The sequence below is a fragment of the Sprattus sprattus genome, assembly GCF_963457725.1.
Source record: "Sprattus sprattus genome assembly, chromosome: 9".
Taxonomy (NCBI): domain Eukaryota; kingdom Metazoa; phylum Chordata; class Actinopteri; order Clupeiformes; family Clupeidae; genus Sprattus; species Sprattus sprattus.
The window spans coordinates 21,478,548-21,503,523 of record NC_137928.1 but is presented as its reverse complement, the minus strand read 5'-3'; the positions used below and the strand labels follow the sequence as shown (position 1 = coordinate 21,503,523).

Sequence of the window (24,976 nt, the reverse complement as noted above, 5' to 3'; positions counted from 1 at the left end):
GACCATTTTGCCAAAGTTGGACACAGTATGCTTGCCTTGTCTTTCATGCCAAAATACCCCAAAATACCCCAAAAAATACCCCAAAATACCCCACTGACCAACTCTCTGTTTGACCAACTCTCTGTTTATGATCTGCTAGAAAAAAGGTTGTTTACAATGCATCCGTAGCAACACAGACAAGTGTGCCCCTCTGTTTTAATAACTGTCGATCATAAACTCCTATTTAAAACCACAGTAATATTGTCAGTCAAACGGCATACATATTGCAGACTTAAATGTACCAGGTGGTAACATTATAATCACCAAGGCATTAGTGAGACAGCCCAGAGGATAACTAAACTTCCAGACAGATCGTGACAGCAGACAACAGGCCTAAGACAGGTGAGAAGGTTAACCCTTTCTTGTCTTTTGTCTGTTGGTGCATGCCATGCCTCATCATGCTTTTTTGCTGCAGTATATGATTATTTCTGTGCATGTTTGCTTGATCATTTGCAGTTGTTTATCAGTGCCAATCTCTACATTTTCAAAAACAAAATGTAGGCAAATAGCAATAGCAAATGTAGTTTATATCTCAGTGTTAATGCCTTGCCAAATTTTGCACAATATACTGTGCTGTTTTTGCTTTGTCCCTATTGGCCTGAGGCCCCAGAAACATACTTATCTATTTACACTCCCCCAAAACTCTTCATTAGGCTCTTTGCTAATTACTGCATCTTAATATCATAGCTTTTCTTAGTGTATGTGGCATGTTGTGCGTAGTACACACACAGCAGAAGACAGCTGTCCCCTCTCTTAGACGGTCTCCCTCTTTTTCTGACAGGCTCTCCTCTCCTCTCCTTTCCTGGGGTATTAATAGATAACGATGCTAACAGATGCACTGGCTGCTGCCTGTCTTGTCCTGCTTCTTTCAACCCCCCCCCCCCCGTCCCCCCCCCCCCCCCCCCCGTCTCACAAGCCGGAGCTTCAAATGAGGTACACTACTTAGGAAGGTCACCAAACCCGGTTAGTCCACTCTAATCGTTCAAGGTCCAGCTGTTTCTTAGCATATGAGTCATTTAAATGTAGAATGTTTAACAAAAGTGAGAGCAAACTTCATCAGAATGGTCCATTTGATGGAAACAGACACATGTGAGCTTTCAGGGAACCCGCAGCCAAGATATATTCAGTCTGCTTATAAAAATAAATATACACTAAACTAGTACATTCACACACGTTAAACACAATAATAAGCAAAACCACACAATCTCATACAGACATAATGATGTAAGACAGATTCAGCCCTGTTTCAGCAGACAGAGAGCGAGAGAGAGAAAGAGAGACAGACAGACAGAGAAAGAGCGAGAGAGAGAGAGAGGTTTGGCCAAACTGAAGAGAGAGTGACCCAACAAAAACTTACAGTCCTCAGGAACAGGATCTCCTCCTCTCCTCCCTCTCCTTCTGCCATCCTTCTCCGAGGGTTATTTGCAGCTCCTCAGGAGAAATCAGGAAAAGAAATCCTTCCGTTATTAGTTGGCGACTTTCTATTCAGTCTCTCTGTCTCTCCCTGTTTCTATCTTCTTTCTCTCACTGTGTGTGTGTGGGTGTGCTGGAGGACAGCATGAGTCCTGTGGCTCTCACCGTGTCGAGTGAGAGAGTGATAGGCAGAAAAGGATGCCACTGCACGCCTCCCTCCTCCTCTCTCTCTCTCTCTCTCTCTCTCTCTCTTTCTCTCTCTCTCTCCCTCACACACACATGCATACACACATACACACCCACACACACACACCCACACACACACACACACACACACACACACACACACACACACACACACACACACACACACTTCCCATGCCAATTTGAGGAGAGAGGGAGGGGCCAATACAGTTGCTTGTTCCATATGTATGTCTCACCCACCACACACCTATATTTGAAAGTGGGCCACCCCTTCTCTCAGTTCACTCCTCCCTCCATCTAAGAGGCTATTAAAGGAAAGTGTGTGTGTGAGACAGACAGAGCTACGGAAAACAGGAAGAAGGTACAGATTCGGAGAACACAGCCTGGTCATGGAGGTGGGCTGGCACAGACAGTGCTTACTGTGCACGGAGGAGGACAGACTGTGCTCCCACTGTGACCAAGGAGCAGTGGAGATAAAGGTTAATGCAGTGCACCAAATACAAAGGCATCTGTTAAATCCTAGGTAGGTAGGGTCTGGTAGTAGTAGTGAGGAGAACCTCCCTTGACTCAAGGGAAAGGAGGACGTCTGCTCACTCCTTGCTGCACATAGTCTGGCCTGCTGTCACATAAAGGGACAGTCTCTGAAACCACTACCAATAGACTTGTTATAAATAGTTAGTTTAATGTATTTTATCTATTGAAATTGTCAGCTGTGCTAAAATGTGTAAGTATTAGGTTTTTGTTGTTTCTTTTGTATTGCATTGGTCTTCTCTTTGCACTGTGCTGGTTTGCATTGTATTTCATTTCACTAATAATCTGATCTCTTGCTCTGTCATTCCTCTCTCAGAACAACATCCTGGTTTCAACCACCGAGAAATACGCTGAGCCATAGATGAACATAACTTGTCTCTGGAAACACATTCATCAACATTATAGCTACGTATGATGAAAACGATGGAAATGTCCCTCCATATACGTAGTTGTAAAAGAAAGGATTTCAAACAGGGCATATTTTCAACAAAGCAATTTAGATATTTTAGATATATGCCGTCTACCAAATTCAGTTCGAAAGGTAAGATGCTCATTCAAAGACAATGTTTTTACCATTGTAAATTGGTGATACCCTAAAAAATGATTTGGCTAGTATACAACGTCATATAGCAGTGTGAAATAATGCCTTATTTCTGTAAATATATCAAAATAGCTTGATGAAACAGGAATGACTGTATATTACTGTGTTAAAAGGTTACATGAGAGAGGTCTGTTTACATTACATCTCTGCATGTGCATGTGTACTGAAATTACAACTGCTGCTCCTGCCCTTGTCAATCATTTCCCCCGAAACCCTGTTCCCCACTCTCTCTTGTGTAATTATACATGTGATTCTGACATGCACTACAAAGGCACCCAGAGGAGCAGAAAGGCTTTATTTTCTCTCAACAGCCAGCATAAAACAGAAACCCAGAAATGCTAAAACATTTACAACCACATACACACACACAAACAGAGCGAGGTCAGCGTCTGCATGAAAGACACACCCCTCAGAATCAGACAGACACTCAGGCACGACATCCAAAAGTAGGCAGTACCATGCACTTACTCACACAGACATACACACACTACGTCACACACAGTGTCTCACCTGCACATTCTCCATCTAAGTGCCATCCTTGACTTTGGCTTCTCTGTCACTTGTCCTCCATAGCAACCCCATCTGGCAGGAATGTCACTGGGCTTTTCGAGGATTTCTCAGTGGCTTCAGCACCAACTTCAACGGGCATGCCCAGACACTTCCTCAATGACAGCAGAGACAAAATCACAGATGGATCCTGGGAAATGAAGTCCCTTTGTTATTATTTCTTAGAGACACAAATTGTGTTTTCCTCTTTTACCACTAGATGGCAGTGTCTACAGGTTGAGGACTAAAAACATGAGGGGAAACCTTCAGTAACTTAATTTTTAAACAGACAACAGCAAGTGTCTTTACTCTACACTCTATAATTCAGTTCTACTGTAAAACTACCTATATTTTAAAACATAATTTGACATAACATAGCAATGTGATGGGCAAAGAGATAAGGTCTGTCATGCGAAAGAAAAAAGGCAGACAAAATACAGGCCGTCACACAGAGAAGAAATGTATTTGCTTAAGCATGCTCCAAAGTAACTCCCTAAAGACTTAGTAAACATAATTTAATGATTGTGTCTCATATAAAAGAGTGTTCTTTTTAATACCCTTTGGCCCAGAGAGCTTGTAGAGCAAAAGGACTGTGGTGTGCTGAGCATTTAACCACATCAGACACCTCCCTGGGCGTGTGCAATCTCAACTGCTTGTGAGGTCAAATTATCAGTCAGCGTTTAGGATCATGTGTTAGAGCTTCTCAATTAGCTGTCGTGAGCATTTTCAACCACCATAGGCTTCTTCCTGTGTTCTAATTGCATGAGGGCGAAAAACCACCGAAATGTGTTGTTGATCCAATCAGCTCAAACAGTGTTTGTCAATTAGGTCAGGAGCAAGAGGCTGAACATGATGGCCTCATTGAAGAGTTGTGTAAATCCAGAGGTAATGGATGAGTTCCTTGTTGAGAGGTTACCTCTTCCTGTCTTGAGCAACTGGATGGAGAGACTATTGCATAACGTTATCGTAAGTTTACAAAGAGCAATCAGTGGAAAATAAAAGAGGACCTGAGTAAAAGACCAACCCACAGAGGCATGAGCAAGAAAGCACCCTTGCGTTCATACACACAAATTTAGACACATTAATAGCAAGCACAAAGTATTAGGGTTTTACAGGGACCTCATCGCATTTCCTGTGGTACATACATCATCAGATGCCATTGGCAGGGGCCATTTTTGGGGACGTATTTGAATGCATGTATATAAATCAGTCTTTCAAGTTATGTTAACAATAGTTAATGGATTAAAATTGCATTTAAGGGCAACCGGACATTTTGGTTATTAAACAGAACGAAATTCATGCATTTTGAGGCTACTAGTACTACATGATTACCTGTTTAGTTTAGGCTAAGTTCAATCAGTAGCTCACTCTGTCTACTATTAAGTTTGACGGTGACTAAATCCAACACTGTGTTCACTCACTGCTTCTATATTCTTGCTCATCCTGAAAGGCAACAGTTGACACATTCACTGCCTGCGTGTAACTGACAAACACCCCTCCCGAGCCCTCCTGACTGAGGCGTCCCACCTGTGTGTGAACAAAACTTCACCCTCACAAACGCCCACAGGTTCCCACCATAATCCCCCCACCCACATCACAGAGGCATTAGTCTATCCTATCAGCCGACCATCCTCCGCAGCCCTATGGGGAACAAGGCAGCCTTTCAGTCAGCGCCTCCAGCTGCACGCTCAGGGATTCAGCCCCGCACACACTGCTCCCACTGTACACCAACGGCTATCCACACAGAGGGACAGAAAGGAGAAGAGAAAAGGGGGAGAGATAGAAAGAGAGGGAAAGGTGGAATGAAAGAAAAGTGAGGCCCTTTGAGATGGATGTGACAAATAGGAGAGGTGGTATACAATGAAAATGGACAAGGTGCAAAATGCAGTTTAGCTCAGAATTATTTGACAGAGGTAAGACAAAGTTTGTAAGCACACCGTAGTTTCTATTTGAATAGGCAACCATGTGCCACCATTTTGGTCTTTCTCTAATGTGTCATGCCAGTCCTCCCCTTCTCTCTTTCTCTCTCTTTGCTCTTTCACTAAAACTCTATCTCTCTCTTTCTCTCACGCACACACACACACACACACGCACGCACGCACACACATGCATACACTCATTTGCACCCTCCCTCTCCATTTCAACCAGGAGATTTTGCACAGTCTGATGACAGTTCCCCTTATCTCTCTCAGCCAGCTCCTCTATTTAAGATGCTATTTACTTATTCTTACTAACTGCTTGATTATTTTCACAACTTTCTTTTTTCATGGCTTGCCTTTCACCATTTCCTCCTTATCCTAAAACTTTAGACAAACTGTTTGTGTGGAGGATTTTTTCCCTCGGACATTTTTTGCACATTTGACAAGCAGTCAAGAACCTGAGGTGCAGAGGGCTTTGATCGACTGACAGCTGTTGGTTTAAAGCTTTGAGTTTTGAAGTGGCTCGATTTTGCACAGCTTGCTGCTCCTAGGGTTAGGCTTGCGGTGTGTTGGCTGTCCTGAGTTCACAGAAAGAAAGAGAGAGAGTGTCAGAAACGGGGCAACAGACAAACAGCCAGAAAGAGAGGGATTCCCCCATGGAGCCATAGAGACTTCAACAGATGCTCCAGAGGGATCACTACTCAAACACTGCTGAGAAGAGTGGAGTCTCACCATGATCCGCAAGGAGGCCAAGAGGTAAGAGAGAGGTGTTCGAATGCGATGTTTCTGTTTGACCCCTTGCAATCTATATTGATGTCCACATTTTGGGGACTGAATGTGGATATTAACATAGATGATGGAGGTAGTGTGAGAATACGTGTTTGCAGAGAAAAGTTGTGACGTGCAGTTGGCTGCAGCTAGATGTTTTGTGGTTATTTTTGTGAAGGCTGCAGTTCCTGTTCAGTTTCTTCAGAATTTTTGGTGTTTTGGTTTCCATTCCCCAAAGGTCACCAGAGCTAAGTAGAGGTATTAACCATAACAAAAAGTCATCTGTCTTTATTGATTGAAAGTGGGACATAACTTTATGCATCATTCTTGTAAGTATATTAGACAATAATTATCTTCACTCTACACTTCACCCCTCATATGATTTGACAGTACTGGATAGGCAAATTCTTAATTTGAAGAGAATAATCCACCTGACCTATATATCCAACATTCTCCTGTGGCTATGTGTAGTAAAACAGTCTATATTTACAGTACTCACACACGTCCTTGTGTTTGTCTGTGTTATGGTGGCTTGGCTCTGTTCCTTCCTCAAACCTTCCAGTTGAAACGGTGAGAGAGAATGTCTATGTTTTAATAGATTCTACAGACTGTCAACTAGGTTCTTAATGTAGAAAACTGTGTGTGTGTGTGTGTGTGTGTGTGTGTGTGTGTGTGTGTGTGTGTGTGTGTGTGTGTGTGTGTGTGTGTGTGTGTGTGTGTGTGTGTGTGTGTGTGTGTGTGAGTGTGTGTGTGTGTGTATGATGCTGCTGAAACAGCAGGATGATATATCTACACAGAAAAACCTGTGGGGGCAGAGCATCCCATACTGCAGAATTGGCTAGGCTATAGGCAGAATGTTGGGCAGGTGTTCAGCATAATGATGTCTTAGTTGACACTTTTAACAAGTCGACTTGAATTGAAGACTTGAAGATGAAACTGAATGCATTATTTTTTAATTTTTAACCTGTATGAAGTTGTATTACAGAGATCTTATCAGATTGCTTGGAAATGAGAACTTGTGTGGGTGTTAAGGTAGTCTAGGATGACAAGCCATTTAAGGTGGTCCAGAATCTTTATAAAAAGGGACATCTAAGCAATTCAGGCTGACCAGAGACATATTAAGCGCATGTACATATACTTACACACACATTTAAATATCAGTATATACATACATTACAATGACTTTAATTCACAGGTGTCCTTCCAAAGCAATAGTTCAACTCATTCAGGCAAAATACTTTGGCAGACAAACAATAAAGGGGAGAAATATCGTCTTCATTTGATTTATTTATAGAGCGCCAATGACCGTTGAAGGTTGCTCAAGGTGCTTCACAGAGTCCAAGCCTGAACCCCCTAGGGCAAGCAGAAATAATACATGGAGTACAGTTCGTTATATGAATGTCATGCAAGACCCTGCATTCATTCTCCTTATTTTTCAAAAGCTTTATGTGATGAAATTGGAACTATTATTTCATGTCTCCTAAAAGACATGGGGACAGTGCCGTGTTATATTTAATTAAAGGCGGTGGCCAAGAACTCCACAACACAAAGTAGTGTGGAGTTAGATGGTGCATTAATGTATAGTACGTATGTCTTCTATATGTGCATGCATGTATAGCCTACACAAATGTATATTTAGTTCTGTTTAAAAAGAAGTCAACCTATAGTACTATTTTCTATAGTCATGGACAAGGATAACATTGGGCAGTTTGTTTGCTTGCAGTTGATTGCACTGTTGCTAAAACATTTTTAGCCTGCTAGCTGTTTCTGATTCTACCTATCCAAGTCTCCAGATAACGTCATTGCGTTTAGTCCACTTGGCAAAATGAGAGAAAACGTTTAATTTGGCTATTCATTAACTTGCCTGACTTCACACTCACTGTAGTGGCCTCTATTGAAGGGCAGCTTTCAGTCAACCGTTATTTACTATTGTTGTTATAGTTACCAGTTATACGTTTTCAGAGCACTGATGTAGACAGGGGATTGAACTATTTCATCAAACCTACTTCATAGGTGTCCCGTTATAGAAAATTAACAGACACCTGCCAGCCAATCAGGAAAGAGCATAAGAACACAATAAGAACTGAACGTGAAAAAATAATGCTATATCAGTAAACTATCACATAAGTGTCTGAAAGCAAGGGTTTCAACTGTATTCACCGGATAAGTTAATACCATGTAGGGGAAATACTATTGAGTTCTATTTCCAATTCATGCACAACGTACTAAAACAGTTATTTTTACTATTTGTAACTCCATACAAAATGCCAAAAAGTAATCAAACATCTCAATGGGCTCATAAATCAAGTGAATGGCTGAGTATTAGTAATAAACTACTCATACAATCTGTGATCAACTATCCTCTTGAACACCCTTGATGGGACTCAGGGTTTTGGGTTAAATAAGGCAGTGCTATCCAAACAATTGTCCTCAAATGATTTAGGCATAAATTAATCAATGAACCATAGAAAACACAGGAATTTGTATGTTCTCTTACTGCTCCATGTGTGAGTGATGATGACAGAGGGTGTGTGTGTGTGTGTGTGTGTCAATGTGTTGTGGTAGGTGTAGCTCATCTAGCCAGGAACTGTGGGTTAAATACCAGGTAATATGGTGAGGAAAGGAGGGGAAGCAGAGGGGAATTTCCAAAGAGAAAGCAGAAGTTAGTGTTCTGTGAAAGAGAAGAATTGGGTAATGGTTAGGGGGAAAGCATAGATGTCTCAGGAGATGAGAGAGGGACAAAATGTAGAGGAAGCGAATGACAGGCTGAGCAGTGTATGAATGGCAAACATTTCACAGAGAGAGTGAAACAGCTCTGAACATGTTAGTTCTCGTTCACAGTCTACACTGCAGTGAAATCCAGAATTCAAGAAGAGATTAATGTCTGGTTATGCAAAATGAAAATGTGAGCATAACATGGTGATCAAACACATTTCATTTGCATTGGATTGTAACAGAATACTGTATGTGTGTGTGTGTGTGTGTGTGTGTGTGTGTGTGTGTGTGTGTGTGAGGGAGAGAGAGAGAGAGAGAGAGAGAGAGAGAGAGATATGGGGGGAGCTAGCTGGTGTTTTAGATGCTGGTGTTGTTATGACTAGGCGCATGCAAATGCAGTGGATGCATGGGATTTGCATGAAGGTGTGTTTAGCAGGGTCTGTGTTTACCATCTACCGGTATATCTGTCAAAGTTGAGAGCCTATTTGAAAAAGAGGGCACAGTATATACATACTACATGTCATCCTCAGAGCTGCGTTACTTGTGGTCTGTAAGGACTCCTGGACTGCAGCTGGGCTAGGGGTGTTACAAATGGATCTAAACTAAACGGAAAGATCCATTTCTAGCACAGGTAATCTATACTGAGCTCAGGGCAGACAATGAGGGCTTATTTAAACTTACCCAACCCAGCAGGGAGAGGATCCATACCATTCTTTTACACACATGTACATGTATCTTTCTTTGCTGGTTTCCTTCAAAGATAAGACTTCTAGCAACAATTTCATTGTAGTTAAAGCAACTTAAAGTATCTCCGCTTTATCATCATCTAAACCACTTCCCATTGCATGCTGCATGGCAGTCTAAAAATAACTTCATATATAGGTTTATAGGTAATAGTCTGCAAACAGACTGTAAGCCTAGTCAAAGCTGAGTTGATGCATAGTGTGGTAGTGGCAGACTAATCCAGAAATCAAAGGCCACAAATTGAAATGATTGAAATGTTACCATACATTGCACCTACGAGGGTAACGAGCTCACAGCAATGTCCATATCTTATTGATGTCATATGACTTTATTATCACTTGTAATGTTTGAACAAGAATCTTTTAAAATCTCAATGTACTGCTAAATCTAAATATATATATATTCAGGAATCACAATCCTAACAAAATTGTACCTTCTTAACTCGTGAATAAATGTAATTGTAAATGCAATTCCGACCATCAGCACATAAACATTGTGTTTTCAAATGTGCTACATCAAGGAAGAGGAAGAATCTCTCTCGTCTCACTCTGAATGTGTGCATGTCTGTGCCTGCGTGTGTGCTTGCATGTGTGTGAGTGAGGGTGAGAGAGAGAGAGAGAGAGAGATAGATAGAGAGAGAGAGAGAGAGAGAGAGAGAGAGAGAGAGAGAGAGAGGTGTATTGGTGATTTGGGATGTGAGAGTTCTCTGGACCAAGTCAGAACAAGGAAGAATTGAAAAGAAGATTTAGTGTATGTCAACGGTGAGCAGGGAGAGAGGAAGGAGCTGGATGGTCATTCTAAGAACTCGTCACCACTTCTCAGAACATGTACACTTCCTGTTACTGTGATGTCTTCACTTCAGCCATGAAGACAGACCACAATGCTGTATTTACACTTACGATAACTACCCTATGGCTCCATACTTCTGGCTACTTGCCATCACATGTCACGATATTGGGTGGAAATATTTCAGAGTATCACTGAATGTGAGTACAGGAAAATGAAAGGGTTAAAAGAGAGATGGTGTATGAGAATATAAGATAGAGTAAGATTTGCTTTGGCAGTGTAAATCTAGCCTGTCAAAAGTCGATTAAAATGAAACTAAAGTGAAAGGTAATGAACCTTAAATATCTATGTGGATGTTTGGGGCTAAATGTGTTCTGGTGACATTGAGAGGGCACCCGTAGTAAACATGAACGACCTTTCTACTGTGTCCACAGCCACACAGAGGTCAGGGAACACAAGGACACACAGAAAACATTGCAGTGGCACGTAAAAGATGAAAATAAAGCAAACGCTTAAGCGTCAACAAATAGGAACATGCTGGTGCATTTACAGAAACAAAGAGACAAGTGCAGACAAATCTGACCGAAACACACATCAAACTTTGCACAAACGGTAACCAGACATCCCAACCTGCAAAAAGTCATTTCAGGGAGGTATTCAGCCTATGTATTTCTGTTGTAGTCCCTAAAAGTTATAAAAGCATAATATCATTCTATAGGCTATGCAATTCTTTGTTAATTATGTTTAAATATGTAGATTACTTTTATATTTATTTTCTGCTGCTAATACTATCCTATTTATGTTAACTGCTTTTATTTGTATTCCATTGCAACTTTAAACAAGTCTAAGGAGCTTGTTGTTTTTATGTAGCCCTGGCAACTAGCCGGCATGAATAATAAACACATGAAATTAAACTTGTTGAACTTACCTCAACATGTCTTTTACAGTCATTTAACCCCGCATCGGCAATGCTGAAATCACTGTTACAGATAGTATAGCGTGCAAGACTGTGATTGTGATTTACTTTTATAAGACAGGGGTACACCTTTGTATAGTCTGTTGTAAAATATCTTATATTTTCTTTTTGGGGGGCACTCTCCCTGTGCCATGGTGCCCATGTTCCTAGATACACTGAACTGATTAATTCGGCTCCGAAGAAGAGATAAAAGCCTGCCCACACTGAAAATGGATTGGTTGACTTACCGAAACAGGCCAATCAGGATGCTACTGAGGCACACACGCACATTGCCTCACACGCACAGTCTCTAGGTCCCTCTCCCTCTCTGTCGTGCGCGCGCTACACAGATGCTAACGCGGTTTGGAGCACGTCTGTCTCGTGTGCGCGGTCTTGCTCGCTCGCTCTAGAGTCCGGGAGATTAAAAGTAATTTGCGGGCATCAGGGAGTCGTTATCAATATGCGGGAGACTCCCGGAACTTCCGGGAGACTTGGGATGTCTGGGTAACTATCACAAATTGCGTTTACTTACCTGACAACAATTCCATGCAATCCTTGGTCAGGTCCATCTGAAATGACACTTGTTGGCCTAATAAATATCAGTCCACACACATGTACACAGAAACACACAATGTACATATTTCCATTGCATTTCTTTTCTATGTGTTTAGTCATTTCACAATCTGTCAAGCGAGATCATTCTGTAACTTTCCACCTATCCACAGGCTTTTACTTTTAGCTGCCATCTGAGATGATGTAGCAGAGGAAACCAATTGCAGCTATGCTAGACTCTCTCTAGCTCTCTCAATACTATCTCTGTGTCAGATGTGATGGGATGCAATAGTGTGGCAACGGTAGTATCCCCCTCTCCCCTTTCAGGAAGTCCCGTCAGGAGAGTGTTGCTGGGAAGAAGTGCAGGCGCCCCGTGCAGAGGAGGATGACTTGCCCGAGCCCTCAGGAGATACGGCAGGCCCTGCAGTCTCCCATACCAAACTCCTTCATCCGGGCCGCAAGCCTGGATGAAGTCATCCAGCACTGCCTCCTCTGTTTCGGTGAGGGAGTTGGACTGTATGTATGTGTGTGTAAAACAGGAACACATATTTTGAATGTGTCTGCGCGTGTGTGTGCGAGAGAGAGAGGCAGACAGAGACAGAGGAAAAAGAGGGAGTGTATTCGACCCTCTTGTAGGCCCCCTGATGCTCTGTTCTCCCTGTTTGCCGACATTCTCACTTTAGAAGGGACATTATGTAAGTGATTGATGCGACAAATATGAGAGAGAAAATGAGTGAGATAACAGAGCGGGAGAGTGGGAGACAGAAGCCTGGGTAATGAGAAAAAGGAGCAGTATAGAATGCAGGCAGACACACAATCAGGCCTTGTCTCATTAGCATGGTGAGACAAAAACATTCCCACCACTGTGTAAACTAGTGGAGCCAATGGAGCAATAGAAAACCTCTTACTCTCTCTTACTCTCTCTCACTCTCTCACTCTCACTCTCACTCTCTCTCTCTCTCTCTCTCTCTCTCTCTCTCTCACACACACACACACACACACACACACACACACACACACACACACACAACCACAAGACCCCTAAACTACAACAGCTCGGTTCGATCATTGTTGCATATCCCAGCAAATGCAAAGATTCTGTGTTAAGTTCCCAGACAACACACACTGAGGAAAAATGCATGACTTCCCTGTACTGTCTGTTGTTTTGGATACGTGTGTGTGTGTGCAGATGCAGAGGGGAAACTGTGCAGAGCGACCCAATTTGTCCATATGACGCTGATGATGCACAGCTGGGTGGTACCTTCGAGGACCTTTGCCCATAAACTCCTTTCTCTATATCCTACATTGCTCCACAATGAACTGTTACTGATGCATACACTCCATCACATGTCACTTAATCCTGCTCGAACAGAAACAAAGCTGCCTTGTTTTGACCAGCACATGTAATGATTGCTAAAGGAATGGACTAGCTTGTTTTTCTACGACACTTTAATGTTCCTTGACGGCTGTTCACCTATAAAGACTGCCCTCTGGAGAAGAGAGGACTGAGACGGACACAGGTCTACCATTTCATCAGGTGCGTGCGAGTGTGTGTGTGTGTGAGTGTGTGTGTGTGTGTGTGTGAGTGTGTGTGTGTGTGTGTGTGTGTGTGTGTGTGTGTGTGTGTGTGTACAAATCTGGTGTAATGCTGAAATTTAAAAATAGAATGACATTAGGCATGCATAAGGGATTGGCATTATCTTCTATCTCCTCACATCTTACCTTGTCTCAACTCTGCCTGTCCTGTCCTGTCCTGTCCTTACTTCCCCCTTCTCCTCAGGCAGTGGATCAGTAAGTTCCCAGTGGTGTTTGCAGAAGACCCACAGCTGAGGGAGCAGATGGGAGACCTCTGGGAGCCGCTGAGGGCAGAGGGGAAGGACCCACCTTGCCAAGTCATTGACACGTCTTACCTGTGAGTAACTGAAACAGTGAGTGGCTGAGAGATGAATACCACTGTGGAGTGTGTTACACAGTTCTACCTTACCTTTTACGTTTAACACATATATGTTCTACTATGGTCTATTGTAATCTTACCTTTTACATTTAACACATATACAGCCGCGGAAAAAATTAAGAGACCACTTCAAAATTATCAGTTTCTCTGGTTTTACTATTTATTGGTATGTGTTAAAGTAAAATGTACATTTTTGTTTTATTCTATAACCTACTGGCAACATTCCTACCAAATTTCAAATACAAATATTGTCATTTAGATCATTTATTTGCAGAAAAATGACAATTGGTCAAAATAGCAAAAAAGATGCAGTGTCTTCAGATCTCGAATAATGCAAAGAAAACAAGCTCATATTCATTTTTAAACTACACAATACTAATGCTTACACTTAGGAAGAGTTCAGAAATCAATATTTGGTGGAATAACCTTGATTTAAAATCACAACGTTCATGTGTCTTGGCATGCTCTCCACCAGTCTTTCACATTGCCGTTGGGTGACTTTATGCTACTCCTGGCGCAAGAATTCAAGCAGCTCGGCTTCTTTTCATGGCTTTTGACCATCCATCTTCCTCTTGATCACATTTCAGAGGTTTTTTTATGGGATTCAGGTCTCGAAATTGGGCTGGCCATGACAGGGTCCTGATCTGGTGGTACTCCATCCACACCTTTACTGGCCTGGCTGTGTGGCATGGAGCATTGCCCTGCTGGAAAAAACATTTCTCAGAGTTGGGGAACATTGTCAGAGCTAAAGGAAGCAAGTTTTTCTTCCGGGACAACGTTGTACTTTGCCTGGCAGAGGTTTGTAAAAGACCATAAGGATTGAAAAAAGCGGACTGGAGGGTCTTCTAGTTCGTCTTCTCTGATGAGTCCAATTTTCAGCTTTGCCCAACACATGGTCGTCTGATGGTTAGACGGAGACCTGGAGAGGCCTACAAGCCAGAGAGTCTTGCACCTACTGTGAAATCGGACTCATCAGAGAAGACGAACTTAGAAGAACCTCCAGTCCGCTTTTTCAACCCTTATGGTCTTTTACAAACCTCAGCCAGGCAAAGTACAACGTTGTCCCGGAAGAAAAACTTGCTTCCTTTTGTTCTGACAATGTTCCCCAACTCTGAGAAGTGTTTTTTCCAGCAGGGCAATGCTCCATGCCACACAGCCAGGCCAGTAAAGGTGTGGATGGAGTACCACCAGATCAGGACCCTGTCATGGCCAGCCCAATTTCGAGACCTGAATCCCATAAAAAACCTCTGAAATGTGATCAAGAGGAAGATGGATGGTCAAAAGCCATGAAAAGAAGCCGAGCTGCTTGAATTCTTGCGCCAGGAGTAGCATAAAGTCACCCAACGGCAATGTGAAAGACTGGTGGAGAGCATGCCAAGACACATGAAAGTTGTGATTTTAAATCAAGGTTATTCCACCAAATATTGATTTCTGAACTATTCCTAAGTGTAAGCATTAGTATTGTGTAGTTTAAAAATGAATATGAGCTTGTTTTCTTTGCATTATTCGAGATCTGAAGACACTGCATCATTTTTGCTATTTTGACCAATTGTCATTTTTCTGCAAATAAATGATCTAAATGACAATATTTTTATTTGAAATTTGGTAGGAATGTTGCCAGTAGGTTATAGAATAAAACAAAAATGTACATTTTACTTTAACACATACCAATAAATAGTAAAACCAGAGAAACTGATAATTTTGAAGTGGTCTCTTAATTTTTTCCGCGGCTGTATGTTCTACTTTGGTCTATTGTAATCTTACCCTATACGTATGTTTTACTGTGGTGTATTGTATACTTACCTTTTGCATTTAACACAGTATCTCTCCAGCAAACACACCCCAGGTGCCATCTCCCTCTGTGAAAAAGAGAAAAGTCTCACTGCTCTTTGACCACATGGAGCCAGATGACATGGCCAAACTACTTACGGAACTGGAGTTCAGGAACTTCTGTAATGTCTCGGTAAGCCTTTCACTTTTCTTGAAATACCAGATAGTGAGTATAAGGAATTGGAAGACAGTTATGGGTAACATCTGCTCTGACGGTAACAGCTTTATGTTCTGTGTGGTGGATTTGTGTGTTTTGTCTATGTCATAGTTTCTGGACTATCGCAGTTATGTGGTGCATGGCTCCGTGCGGGACAACCCTGCTCTGGAGCGCTCAGTAATGCTGTGTAACGGTGTCTCTCAGTGGGTGCAGCTTATGATCCTGAACAGACACACAGCACAGCAGAGATCTCAAGTCTTCACAAAGTTCATACATGTGGCTCAGGTAACTTCAGTGCACACACATATACATACAGAAACACTATCATGCAAAGCTTGCAAGAAATAGACAACTGTAACAACTCTCACTTTTGAACACAAATGCACAGACTTCCCAGTCACATATACAAATTAATCGGAAAACAGCACATACAGTATATGCAAGCATTCGGAAAAAAGGGATGGGCAAGGTGATGGGAACGTACAATAATCTATTCAATCAATTCTATTGGATTGTGGATCATCTCTCTATACACACTAAATGCTGCTCTCTCTTTCTATCTCTCACTCTTTGAGCAGAAGCTGCGCTCTCTTCAGAATTTCAACACTCTAATGGCTGTAATAGGGGGCCTCTGTCACAGCTCCATATCTCGCCTTAAAGACACTGCGAGCCTGCTCTCCTCAGATGTGACCAAGGTAAGCAATGTGGGCAATGCTGCACAGTGAAAATAAATGAAACCACGTACTCACATTTATGAAATGCACAAAACTGCTTGAACAAGATGACCCCATCACCCCTGTTATGCAAGATAAACATAACAAAATTATCCCAACACAATGCTTTTTTTTTCAAAAGCTTTCACTGATTCAGTTCAGTGTGTGCAAACATAACCTGTATTAAATCTATTTTATATATATTTTGCAAACTGTTGTATATCACAATCAAAATATCGTTGTCTTTCTAAAAAAAAAAAATCATTATCCAGAGAAAGAATACTGAAGAGGGATTAATCTAGGAAACCTAAACTAAATATGACCCTATTGTCTGCCTGTAGCAGCAGTAGGACGGTCAGGGGCACAGAGAAAGGGACATATGCTATGCTTATCCATCAGACACATTCAGAGAGTAAATTGTTAGTGGAGCGAAGTGGGCTTAACAAACAAAGACAGGTTGCTTAGGTAATCAGGTTGTTTCATTACTGAATGAAAAAAAAATGATACGCCATATTATATTGCTTTTATCCTCTTTGTCATGTTACCTCTGCCTCTGCCAACTACAGGCTCTGAGTGAAATGACTGAGCTCCTGTCATCCAGCAGTAACTATAGCAACTATCGTCGTGTGTACAGCGAGTGCACAGGGTTCAAGGTGCCCATCTTGGGAGTGCACCTGAAGGACTTAATTTCAGTGAACGAGGCACTGCCAGACTACCTAGAGGATGATAAAATCAATCTGGGCAAACTACAGCATCTGTACGACAATATCAGTGAATTACTGGCAATCCATGAGTGGAAGATTCCTTTCATCCCCAACAAGGACCTTCTACCCCTACTAACAGTAAGTTGTTGACGTATGGTGAAGATTGATTAACACTTTCTATCATAATGTGTGTTTAGATCTGGCAAGTACAAGAGCTTGGAACCATCCAAAGCCTCATGTTTGCATCAAATGACAAAGACTACAGAGTTGTGTAACAATAAAGTCTATGTCCTTTCACAGTTGTCCCTGGACCTGTATTACACGGAAGATGAGATATATGAACTCTCCTATGCGAAGGAGCCCAAAAACCCCAAGATTCAGGTCAGTGACTTCTACACACTTCTACACACCTTTTATTCGCTGACAAGCAAACACATAAGGTTTTGGTTTCACAGTTCCCTTTTATTCTTTCATCAGGACATTGTCCTGCTCTTGTCAGCTACCTCAGTCCTCTGTTCTCGATACAAACAGTCTTCAAAGTGAACTTCAACAGGAGCAGCAGCAGCAAAATATGTATATGTTATCTCATTGATCTCGTAGTGTAGGCGTTACGCTACGTGTGCCGTAACTGGTGAATTCCTTTTCGGTTTGGTTTCATGTTTCATATATCATTTCCATCTGTGACCCATTTGTCCATTCCCTCAACAGGCCCTTCACTGGGTCATAATGTCTTCCCTTCGTCACTCTGTCTGTGTTGATCCTTTTTTCTCCTGATAGCCTGCTACTCCAGTGAAGCCTCCTGCAGTCGCAGAGTGGGGCTCAGGTGCTCCCCCAAGGCTGGACCCAGACAGAATCTCTAAGCACGTCAAGCAGATGGTGGATGTAAGTGATGCACACAACTATTAGACACTGCTGCACAGTTCCTGTCAGCCTGCTTTCACTTCCTATACCACAGACAGCAGACGAGACGTAATACCCTGTCGTCCCCTGCAGTCCATCATGAAGAATTACGACTTGAACATGGATGGCTACATCTCCCGGGAGGACTTCAACAAAATCGCTGGAAATTTCCCGTTCACCTTCTGCATGCATGCGTCTGACAGGTGATAGAAAACAACTTTAATGAATAAATTATTATAAACTTGACCTAATCTACACACAATGACACTGAATAATGTACCTGGAGACTTTGTTTACAATGAGACAGATAACAAGAAATGAGAAGGGCTCAGTACATGCAGCGCAGAGACCAACACTCTGTCTTCCTCTCGTAGGGAAGGAGAAATCAGTCGACAAGAGATCATATCCTATTTCATGAGAGGAATGTCTGTGTGTGCAAAGCTGGGCTACAGCATCCAGAACCTGCACAACTTCCATGAGACGACCTACAAGAGGCCTACCTTCTGTGACACCTGTGGAGGCTTTGTGGGTATTCGTGTGTGTGTCAGTGGAGTCTGTGGGGTCTGCTGCTGTTGAAGTTCTATACTCAGTGGGTCTTATTTACTAATTTGTGCTAATTCAATATTATATTTGTGCAAAGAAAAAAATGGTCTTCTTACCATCAGCACATACCTGCATATCGGGATTTGTGCTTAACTTGACAGTCATTGGAATTAATACTAGCATACTGATATTCTTACTCTTACATTTTGACTGTTTATTTAGACCGATACAAAGATGCGATATTTTTATGTCTTAGTCAATGACAAAGCCATTCAGTAGTGCTGTTGTCGCGTCTAATGAGCTTTGACTTGAATGGAAATGTATCTTATCTAGAAACAAAATATCTGATTGGCCCTTGGATACCAATTATATATATATATATATATATATAATATATATATATATATATATATATAATATATATATATATATATATATATATATATATATATAGAGAGAGAGAGAGAGAGAGAGAGAGAGAGAGAGAGAGAGAGAGAGAGAGCAGGTGTATATATAGAGAGAGAGCAGGTGTATGTGTATATATTTATATATATGCTTGTTTCCTTTGTCAAGTTAAGATAATACATAGCCTAAATATCCCTCAAAATGTCCAAGGGAACTTTGTAAACCATGTCTCCCAAGATGAGACATAACTTCAAGGCATCTCGAGGCTGACAAGAGGCCTGCTGTGGTCTACAAAATATTGTTACTCAAACAAAGAGGTTGCATTGCTTTCTTAGCTTGTTGTACAGTGGTAGAGGATCCAAATGGAAGTTACCAAGAAGATCAGACCATATGAGCCAGGTTTTAGCAGATTGAGCTGCTGCCTAACCTGTTAATAGAACTGCAGGTTAACCACATGAAAGACACCACTATCCCCTGCACTATCCACTCTTAGCAGTCTAGTTAACACCTGAGGCTTCTATCCTATGATGTATAGGCCACTAAACATCTGGGTTTGTTTTCCATGGCTTCTGACCAGGGGTGGGTTTTAACTCAGATCATAAGGAAGAAGCCATCATCTCAGGTCCTAGTAGTTCATCTGCTGCTTGTGGCTAGCTTCCAACACCAGTCAGGACTGAACATGCTCCTCTTGAAGTGAAGCCTGACTCTTGGGGTAGAGACACCTTGTTCATCTATCCTTTTATAAGTAGGTTGAGTGATGAGGTCAAGCAAGGGCTCCAACTCTTCCCCACAAGGCATCATTGACTGACTTGGGGCCACATGTATCAACGGCGCTTACGTACTAAAATCGTGCTGAGCGCTTTTCTACACATAAAAGGGTACTTGTGAAAAGCATGTGTACCTCTGTGTATGGCCTCTAGGTGCTGTACACATTATATTGGTAATTTGCAGATTGGCGACACCAAGAGGAACAGTGATGCAAGTAGGCTAAATGGTCCGTGTATCACTGCAGACAGGAATTCTCGTGCACATACTGTTAATTGTGTAGGCCTATTACTGCCGTAACTTAACTGTCGACACAGCTATCAGGCCAATTGTATGTGTTTTGTTTCATAATATAATTGGTGTAATTGACTAGTCATATCTGAAATACAGGCACCAAGACAAGATGATCAGTTTGATAATCGGAAGAAACTTCTTTCAATACCCAAATCATTTAATAATTAACTCTACCATGACACTTTCAAACATTGAAGTACAACGGCCTGGAGGATTATTTCATTCTTTGTTAAAGCAGTGAACAGTGCGATTTGTCAAATGGAGAAGTGCGTCTATAAGAGAACATTGTCAGTATATTCATTTATGCTTTGCCTTATTTAGCATATTATTAGTCCTAATTTAATGTTGTACAGACTTGACCCACATGGCAGCTGATTCCCCTAGCAAACATGCAGGATGTGCAACAAGGCAATGTCAAGTTCATAGATAGACACACCATCTGTTCAGAGGTTAACTTGGAAAATGTACATGCTAATCTGACCAATTAAAGGTGTGCCTCGACCTATACAAGGATAATGGTGGGAGTAGACGTTTATATTCATCTGTACATGAATTTACACTGATTTGACCCACATTCAGATTGAAGAAGAGAATGGGTGTATGTTGTGTTTGATGATGGAAAAACCTCATAAAAACCTCTGTACCTAAATCATGGGATTAGATGTACATGTGGTCCTACAGCAGATTGATACATTTGGCCCCTGGTAATGTACTTTAATGTGGTGCAGTTCACATAATAAATCATATCAGGGGAATATTTTTATCCCATGATGAATGTTTGCCAACATTTCAGCAATAAGATGGCTGTCATCAGCAGTTTTCTGTAGCACATGGAGATGTTCCACTTTCCCCTGCTGACGTACCATCACTTGGTACCATCACTCAGCTGTTTATAATGTGTCCTTCAGGTAGTAGATCCCCCTCTATCGAAGAGCCCACACTTTTCCACTCCCAATGACATATCAATATCCTTTCTTTACATGGTAAAATGGTAGGGGCGATCCATATCTCTGTAATTATTTGCATACAGGTCAAGCTATTTGCATTCATGCACTCAGAGGACACAAGAGTAGGGTAAACTTTATGTGGGATGGAATGTGGAATATTAGGGTGAGAGTTGCCATGAAAAAGTGCAGAAAGCATTTAAATTTTGCAGAGGCGTCTGTATATAAAAACTCTCAAGTTCAAGTCAGGACATTATGTGCGTGTTAACTCAGAAAGAGAACCCATTAGCATTTTTCAGAGAACACATTTTATATATCATCATGAATCTGTTACATCCTGTTACTGTGAAGCTAGCCCATTAGATCTCTTGTAAACACACCGCTAAAGATTTTTTTGACAAGCTAAGCGAACTGTTGTTGGTAATTTGTACAGATTTTGATTGTCTTATTATAGCAGGGGATTTCAACTTGCATGGATATTATGCAGAAAAACAGTTACGTTAAGGAACTAAATTCCCTACTTAACACCTTTAGCCCAACGCAGCAAGCACAACTCATTGTCTAGTCATAGCCTGGACCTGGACCAAGGTCTCAATATCTCTACAAGCATCAAGGCCTTATCTGACCATTTTTTGTTCTTTGATGTGTCTCCACACATTCAGAACAGATCTTTGACTGTAAAAAATGATGGTACATATTATGAATGACATTGCTCCAGTAAAAGCTAAGACAGTCACTGACAGAAAGCACCATGGAAACAAAATCCAACTGTTAAACTCCTTAAAAGAGAGAGAGTAGGAAGACTGAAAATTACACAAATACAAACTTCAGATCCACTATTAAATAGAGAGATGCTTCACACATATTCTACTAAAGTATCGTTTTACTAAAGCGGAACAGTCTTCAGTCATTCATCATCAGTAGAAAAATCTAAACGATACTCTTGTGCAATTCGCAACAGTCGAGAAATGAACTAACCCCCCACAGTTGGCACTTGACCTTCTCTCTGTTAATAAGTGCAATCTGTGAGTCTGTGTCTTTTTTCAAAGGTAAAATTGATGGTTGCCATAAAGCTGTTGATAATCAAACGACCCCTTAGCTGTTCTAAAATGATTGCAAAGCACGGCCATCACTGGAACACCGTACTGACAAAGATTTTAGAATACTAACCCCCAAGAGGATCAAGAGGATTCTGGTATTAACCAAATAGCATGAAGGAGCGGAAATACCTGTTTTAGAAGTTACATTTAAATACATTATTTTGAAAAGGCATAAATCACTACATGAGACAGGACCAAAATACCTCTAAGATATGTTTCAGCAGTACTCATTTGCTAGACCTCTCAGATCACTTCCTGATGACATCAAAGGTGCTCCAACTGAAGCCAGTTTCAAATTTAGAATTAAGACCCAACTGTTATTAGATGCTTTTTGTTTACTCATTAAATGCACCCTATTTTTTTGTTTTTGTGCTCTGTGCTTTAAGCTTCCATTTCAATCTTTTATTTTTTTCTATGTTCTAAGTATACTGTACTCTATCATTTTTAATCTCACATTTGTGAAGTACTTTGAATTACCATACATTGAATACATTTGAATTGTGCTGTATAACTTGCCTTACCTACACACACATTTTCAACACTTTCTTTCATCCTTTTAGCTTTGGGGAGTCATCAAGCAAGGTTATCACTGCAAAGGTAATACATCAAGATGTCAAATCTTTTGAACAGTCGATAAAACAGTGCCCTCTTAAAATGGTTAGGACCCTTAATATAATTTTCAATCACTCACCCCTTTTACCCACCACTCTCAGACTGTGGAGTTAACTGTCACAAGCAATGCAAGGCCCAAGTAAGCATGGAGTGCCAGAAGAAGTTTCAGCGGTCATCAGGAGGCTCTTGTCCATCCACACCTGGCCCCAACATAAGAACCAAGGGCCACAGTTGGAGTGAGTCTATCATCCAGTAACAATGTTGAGTCTTGAGTACAGTAACAAGAAGCTTTGAGACTGTTTTAAAGTAAAAGTGGCTTTAGTGACCTTACTTGCCTGACAACATGCCATTACTAAAATTCCATGTCATCTTCAGCCAAGAACATTGCAGTGATTTATGACAGGTTCTATACATCGTTTGTCATCCCAACTGTAATAGGTTCAGAAGACGAGGCTTTTGTTTTCCCCCAAGGAAATGGCTCAGAGAACAGCAAGAGCCTAAATGTTCTAGAGAGCCAGAGCCACTCGGACAACTCAGCCCTCTCGCATCAGTTCACTCAGACTGACCCTGGGATCTGGACTCCTGAAGAGGAGCGGAAAAAGAACCACATGGGCAAACACTCCCCACCTTCTTCTATAGGAAAGGTAAATATGTGAGGAATAGTTTAGGAGTTTTTCTTTTCCATTCACTTTAAAGTGAAATGATAGTTGTAATGTTGATTTTTTTTTTTTTTTTTTTTAAAGAGTGCAAATAATCCAAGCATGTTGGAAAGTTAAAGACTCTTTGAATTACCTGTTCTTATAGAGCTCTTCATGGCAGGGCCGCGCACTGGGATCATCCCTGCCAGAGTCCTCGCTACGGGAGCAGATGGCAGAGCTAAGGCTTCAGAGGGACAAAAGCAGAGAACCTGACTGACTTGCCCTGATTAGTGACGTCATGAGTAACAAACTCAGCAACCTCTAAGTCAGGGCCAAATTCACAAGCGAGGCCTTTTCTGTACACTGAGTACATTTTCAACACTTAGAGTCTCAGTCCACCTTTTTTGCCACTGTATGTAACTCCCTTTTAAGGGTATTTATTAACCTCTGTGCCTAAAAATCACAAGTGACCAGGAAAGTTTGGATGGTATCCAAACTAAAATGCATTAAATGTCCTTTTTGAAATTGAAGTCAAAGACTTTGGCATGGTTTCCTCCTCTGGCCTCAGACCAAACCAACCCCTTGATCTGCATGACTAAAGCATGTCTTACAAAAGGATGGCTTGTGTATCATACTTGGGTATCATACTCAATTGGTATACAAACTGTATATACTACAAATTAAAATCACAAATATACAACAAAATGAACTCTAGAGTCTTGACATGGAAAATCATGCTGTATATGAGGCACTTTGAATGATGAACATCTTTGATGCTGTGATTCATGAAACCAAGCAACATTAATTTGATACCTTGATTTGAATGCATCGACTAGCATATTCCAGACGCAATGACAGAGATGAAATAAACAAGATGAGCTATTCAAACAAGAGCATGCATCCTGCTATCACATACTATATCTTCTAGAGCAGAGATAACATCATTCATCGCTTTATAGTTAATGAAGACTGAAGGACATGCCCTGCATCTCATACCCTTTTGTCTAAAATGCAGGTAGACTGTTCAGTCACATACATCACATTTGTTTACCTGGACTAAAATAGGGCTTTCACAAATTGTTTTGTCATTACAACCATTAAGGAATCAGAAGTAGGCAATGTGTGGAAAATCAGACTGCATAAGCGTCCGGTGTTGAAATAGTGGGATGCTGGAGAAAAAACTAAATGGTTGAGACAAACAATTCAAAGTGCTAATAAAAGCAATCATTTGTGATTTTGCCGATTATTCCAATAGGACCTCCTATGTCATAGTGCTGGAGGTTACCATTTCCTCAGAAGCCAATCAGCTTGTCAGAGCGCCTGTATGAGCAGTCTAGCCTTATCAGAGTTGCAGATGAAGGTCACCCACTTTCGGAAGCATTAAGTAAGCAAAGTGGGACCACATGGCAAGGATCCATGGAGAAGAGTTCAAGTGAAAAAGAAAGCAAGAGAATGAAAACAAAATGACAGAAGACGAGGAATGGGGAATATGAGTAAAGCCCCACTGCCAGAAGACCAACTACACCCAGTGTAGACTCCCCCAGGAAGATTTGTACTCACTTTGCTTTTTCTTTTAATTGGTTCGCGTCTGTGGTCTCTCCTTCAACGCCCTTTAAAAAAATACAGTAGACTTTGGAGACACTT

At 41.4% G+C, this 24,976-nt stretch overlaps 2 protein-coding genes across 10 annotated transcripts in view; one reads left to right on the top strand and one right to left on the bottom strand.

The window, feature by feature from the left end:
* ryr1b (ryanodine receptor 1b (skeletal)) overlaps positions 1 to 1,643 on the bottom strand; it is a 69,212-nt gene extending 67,569 nt beyond the window's left edge. For all 8 annotated transcript variants that reach the window (XM_080844866.1, XM_080844868.1, XM_080844869.1 and 5 more), the window contains exon 1: positions 1,397 to 1,643. In XM_080844866.1, coding sequence (XP_080700992.1) covers positions 1,397 to 1,444 — 48 coding nt within the window. In that variant the 5' untranslated portion in view covers positions 1,445 to 1,643. The remainder of the gene's footprint in view (positions 1 to 1,396) is intronic.
* Positions 1,644 to 1,994: 351 nt separating this feature from the next.
* Positions 1,995 to 23,856, top strand: rasgrp4 (RAS guanyl releasing protein 4). Of its 2 annotated transcripts, none has more exons than XM_080844851.1 (19): positions 1,995 to 2,135; positions 2,504 to 2,728; positions 3,362 to 6,009; positions 12,101 to 12,273; positions 12,963 to 13,068; positions 13,248 to 13,310; positions 13,554 to 13,685; positions 15,549 to 15,690; positions 15,826 to 15,999; positions 16,293 to 16,409; positions 16,994 to 17,269; positions 17,432 to 17,512; positions 17,909 to 18,013; positions 18,125 to 18,234; positions 18,406 to 18,556; positions 22,643 to 22,679; positions 22,796 to 22,930; positions 23,133 to 23,338; positions 23,499 to 23,856. In XM_080844851.1, exons 3-19 carry the CDS (start codon positions 5,987 to 5,989, stop codon positions 23,607 to 23,609), a joined length of 2,142 nt encoding a protein of 713 aa, XP_080700977.1. In that variant the 5' UTR covers positions 1,995 to 2,135; positions 2,504 to 2,728; positions 3,362 to 5,986; the 3' UTR covers positions 23,610 to 23,856. The 2 variants fall into 2 exon arrangements, with proteins under 2 accessions (XP_080700977.1, XP_080700978.1); XM_080844852.1 differs by having other exon boundaries at positions 1,995 to 2,179.
* Positions 23,857 to 24,976: the final 1,120 nt, after the last annotated feature.

Excerpts from the sequence above, each read along its gene's own strand:
- rasgrp4 (XM_080844851.1), top strand. The coding sequence starts at position 5,987 with ATGATCCGCAAGGAGGCCAAGAG. Across the intron at positions 12,274-12,962 it reads GCACTGCCTCCTCTGTTTCG|ATGCAGAGGGGAAACTGTGC; the intron begins GTGAGGGAGTTG and ends GTGTGTGTGCAG. Across the intron at positions 22,680-22,795 it reads GCAAGGTTATCACTGCAAAG|ACTGTGGAGTTAACTGTCAC; the intron begins GTAATACATCAA and ends CACCACTCTCAG.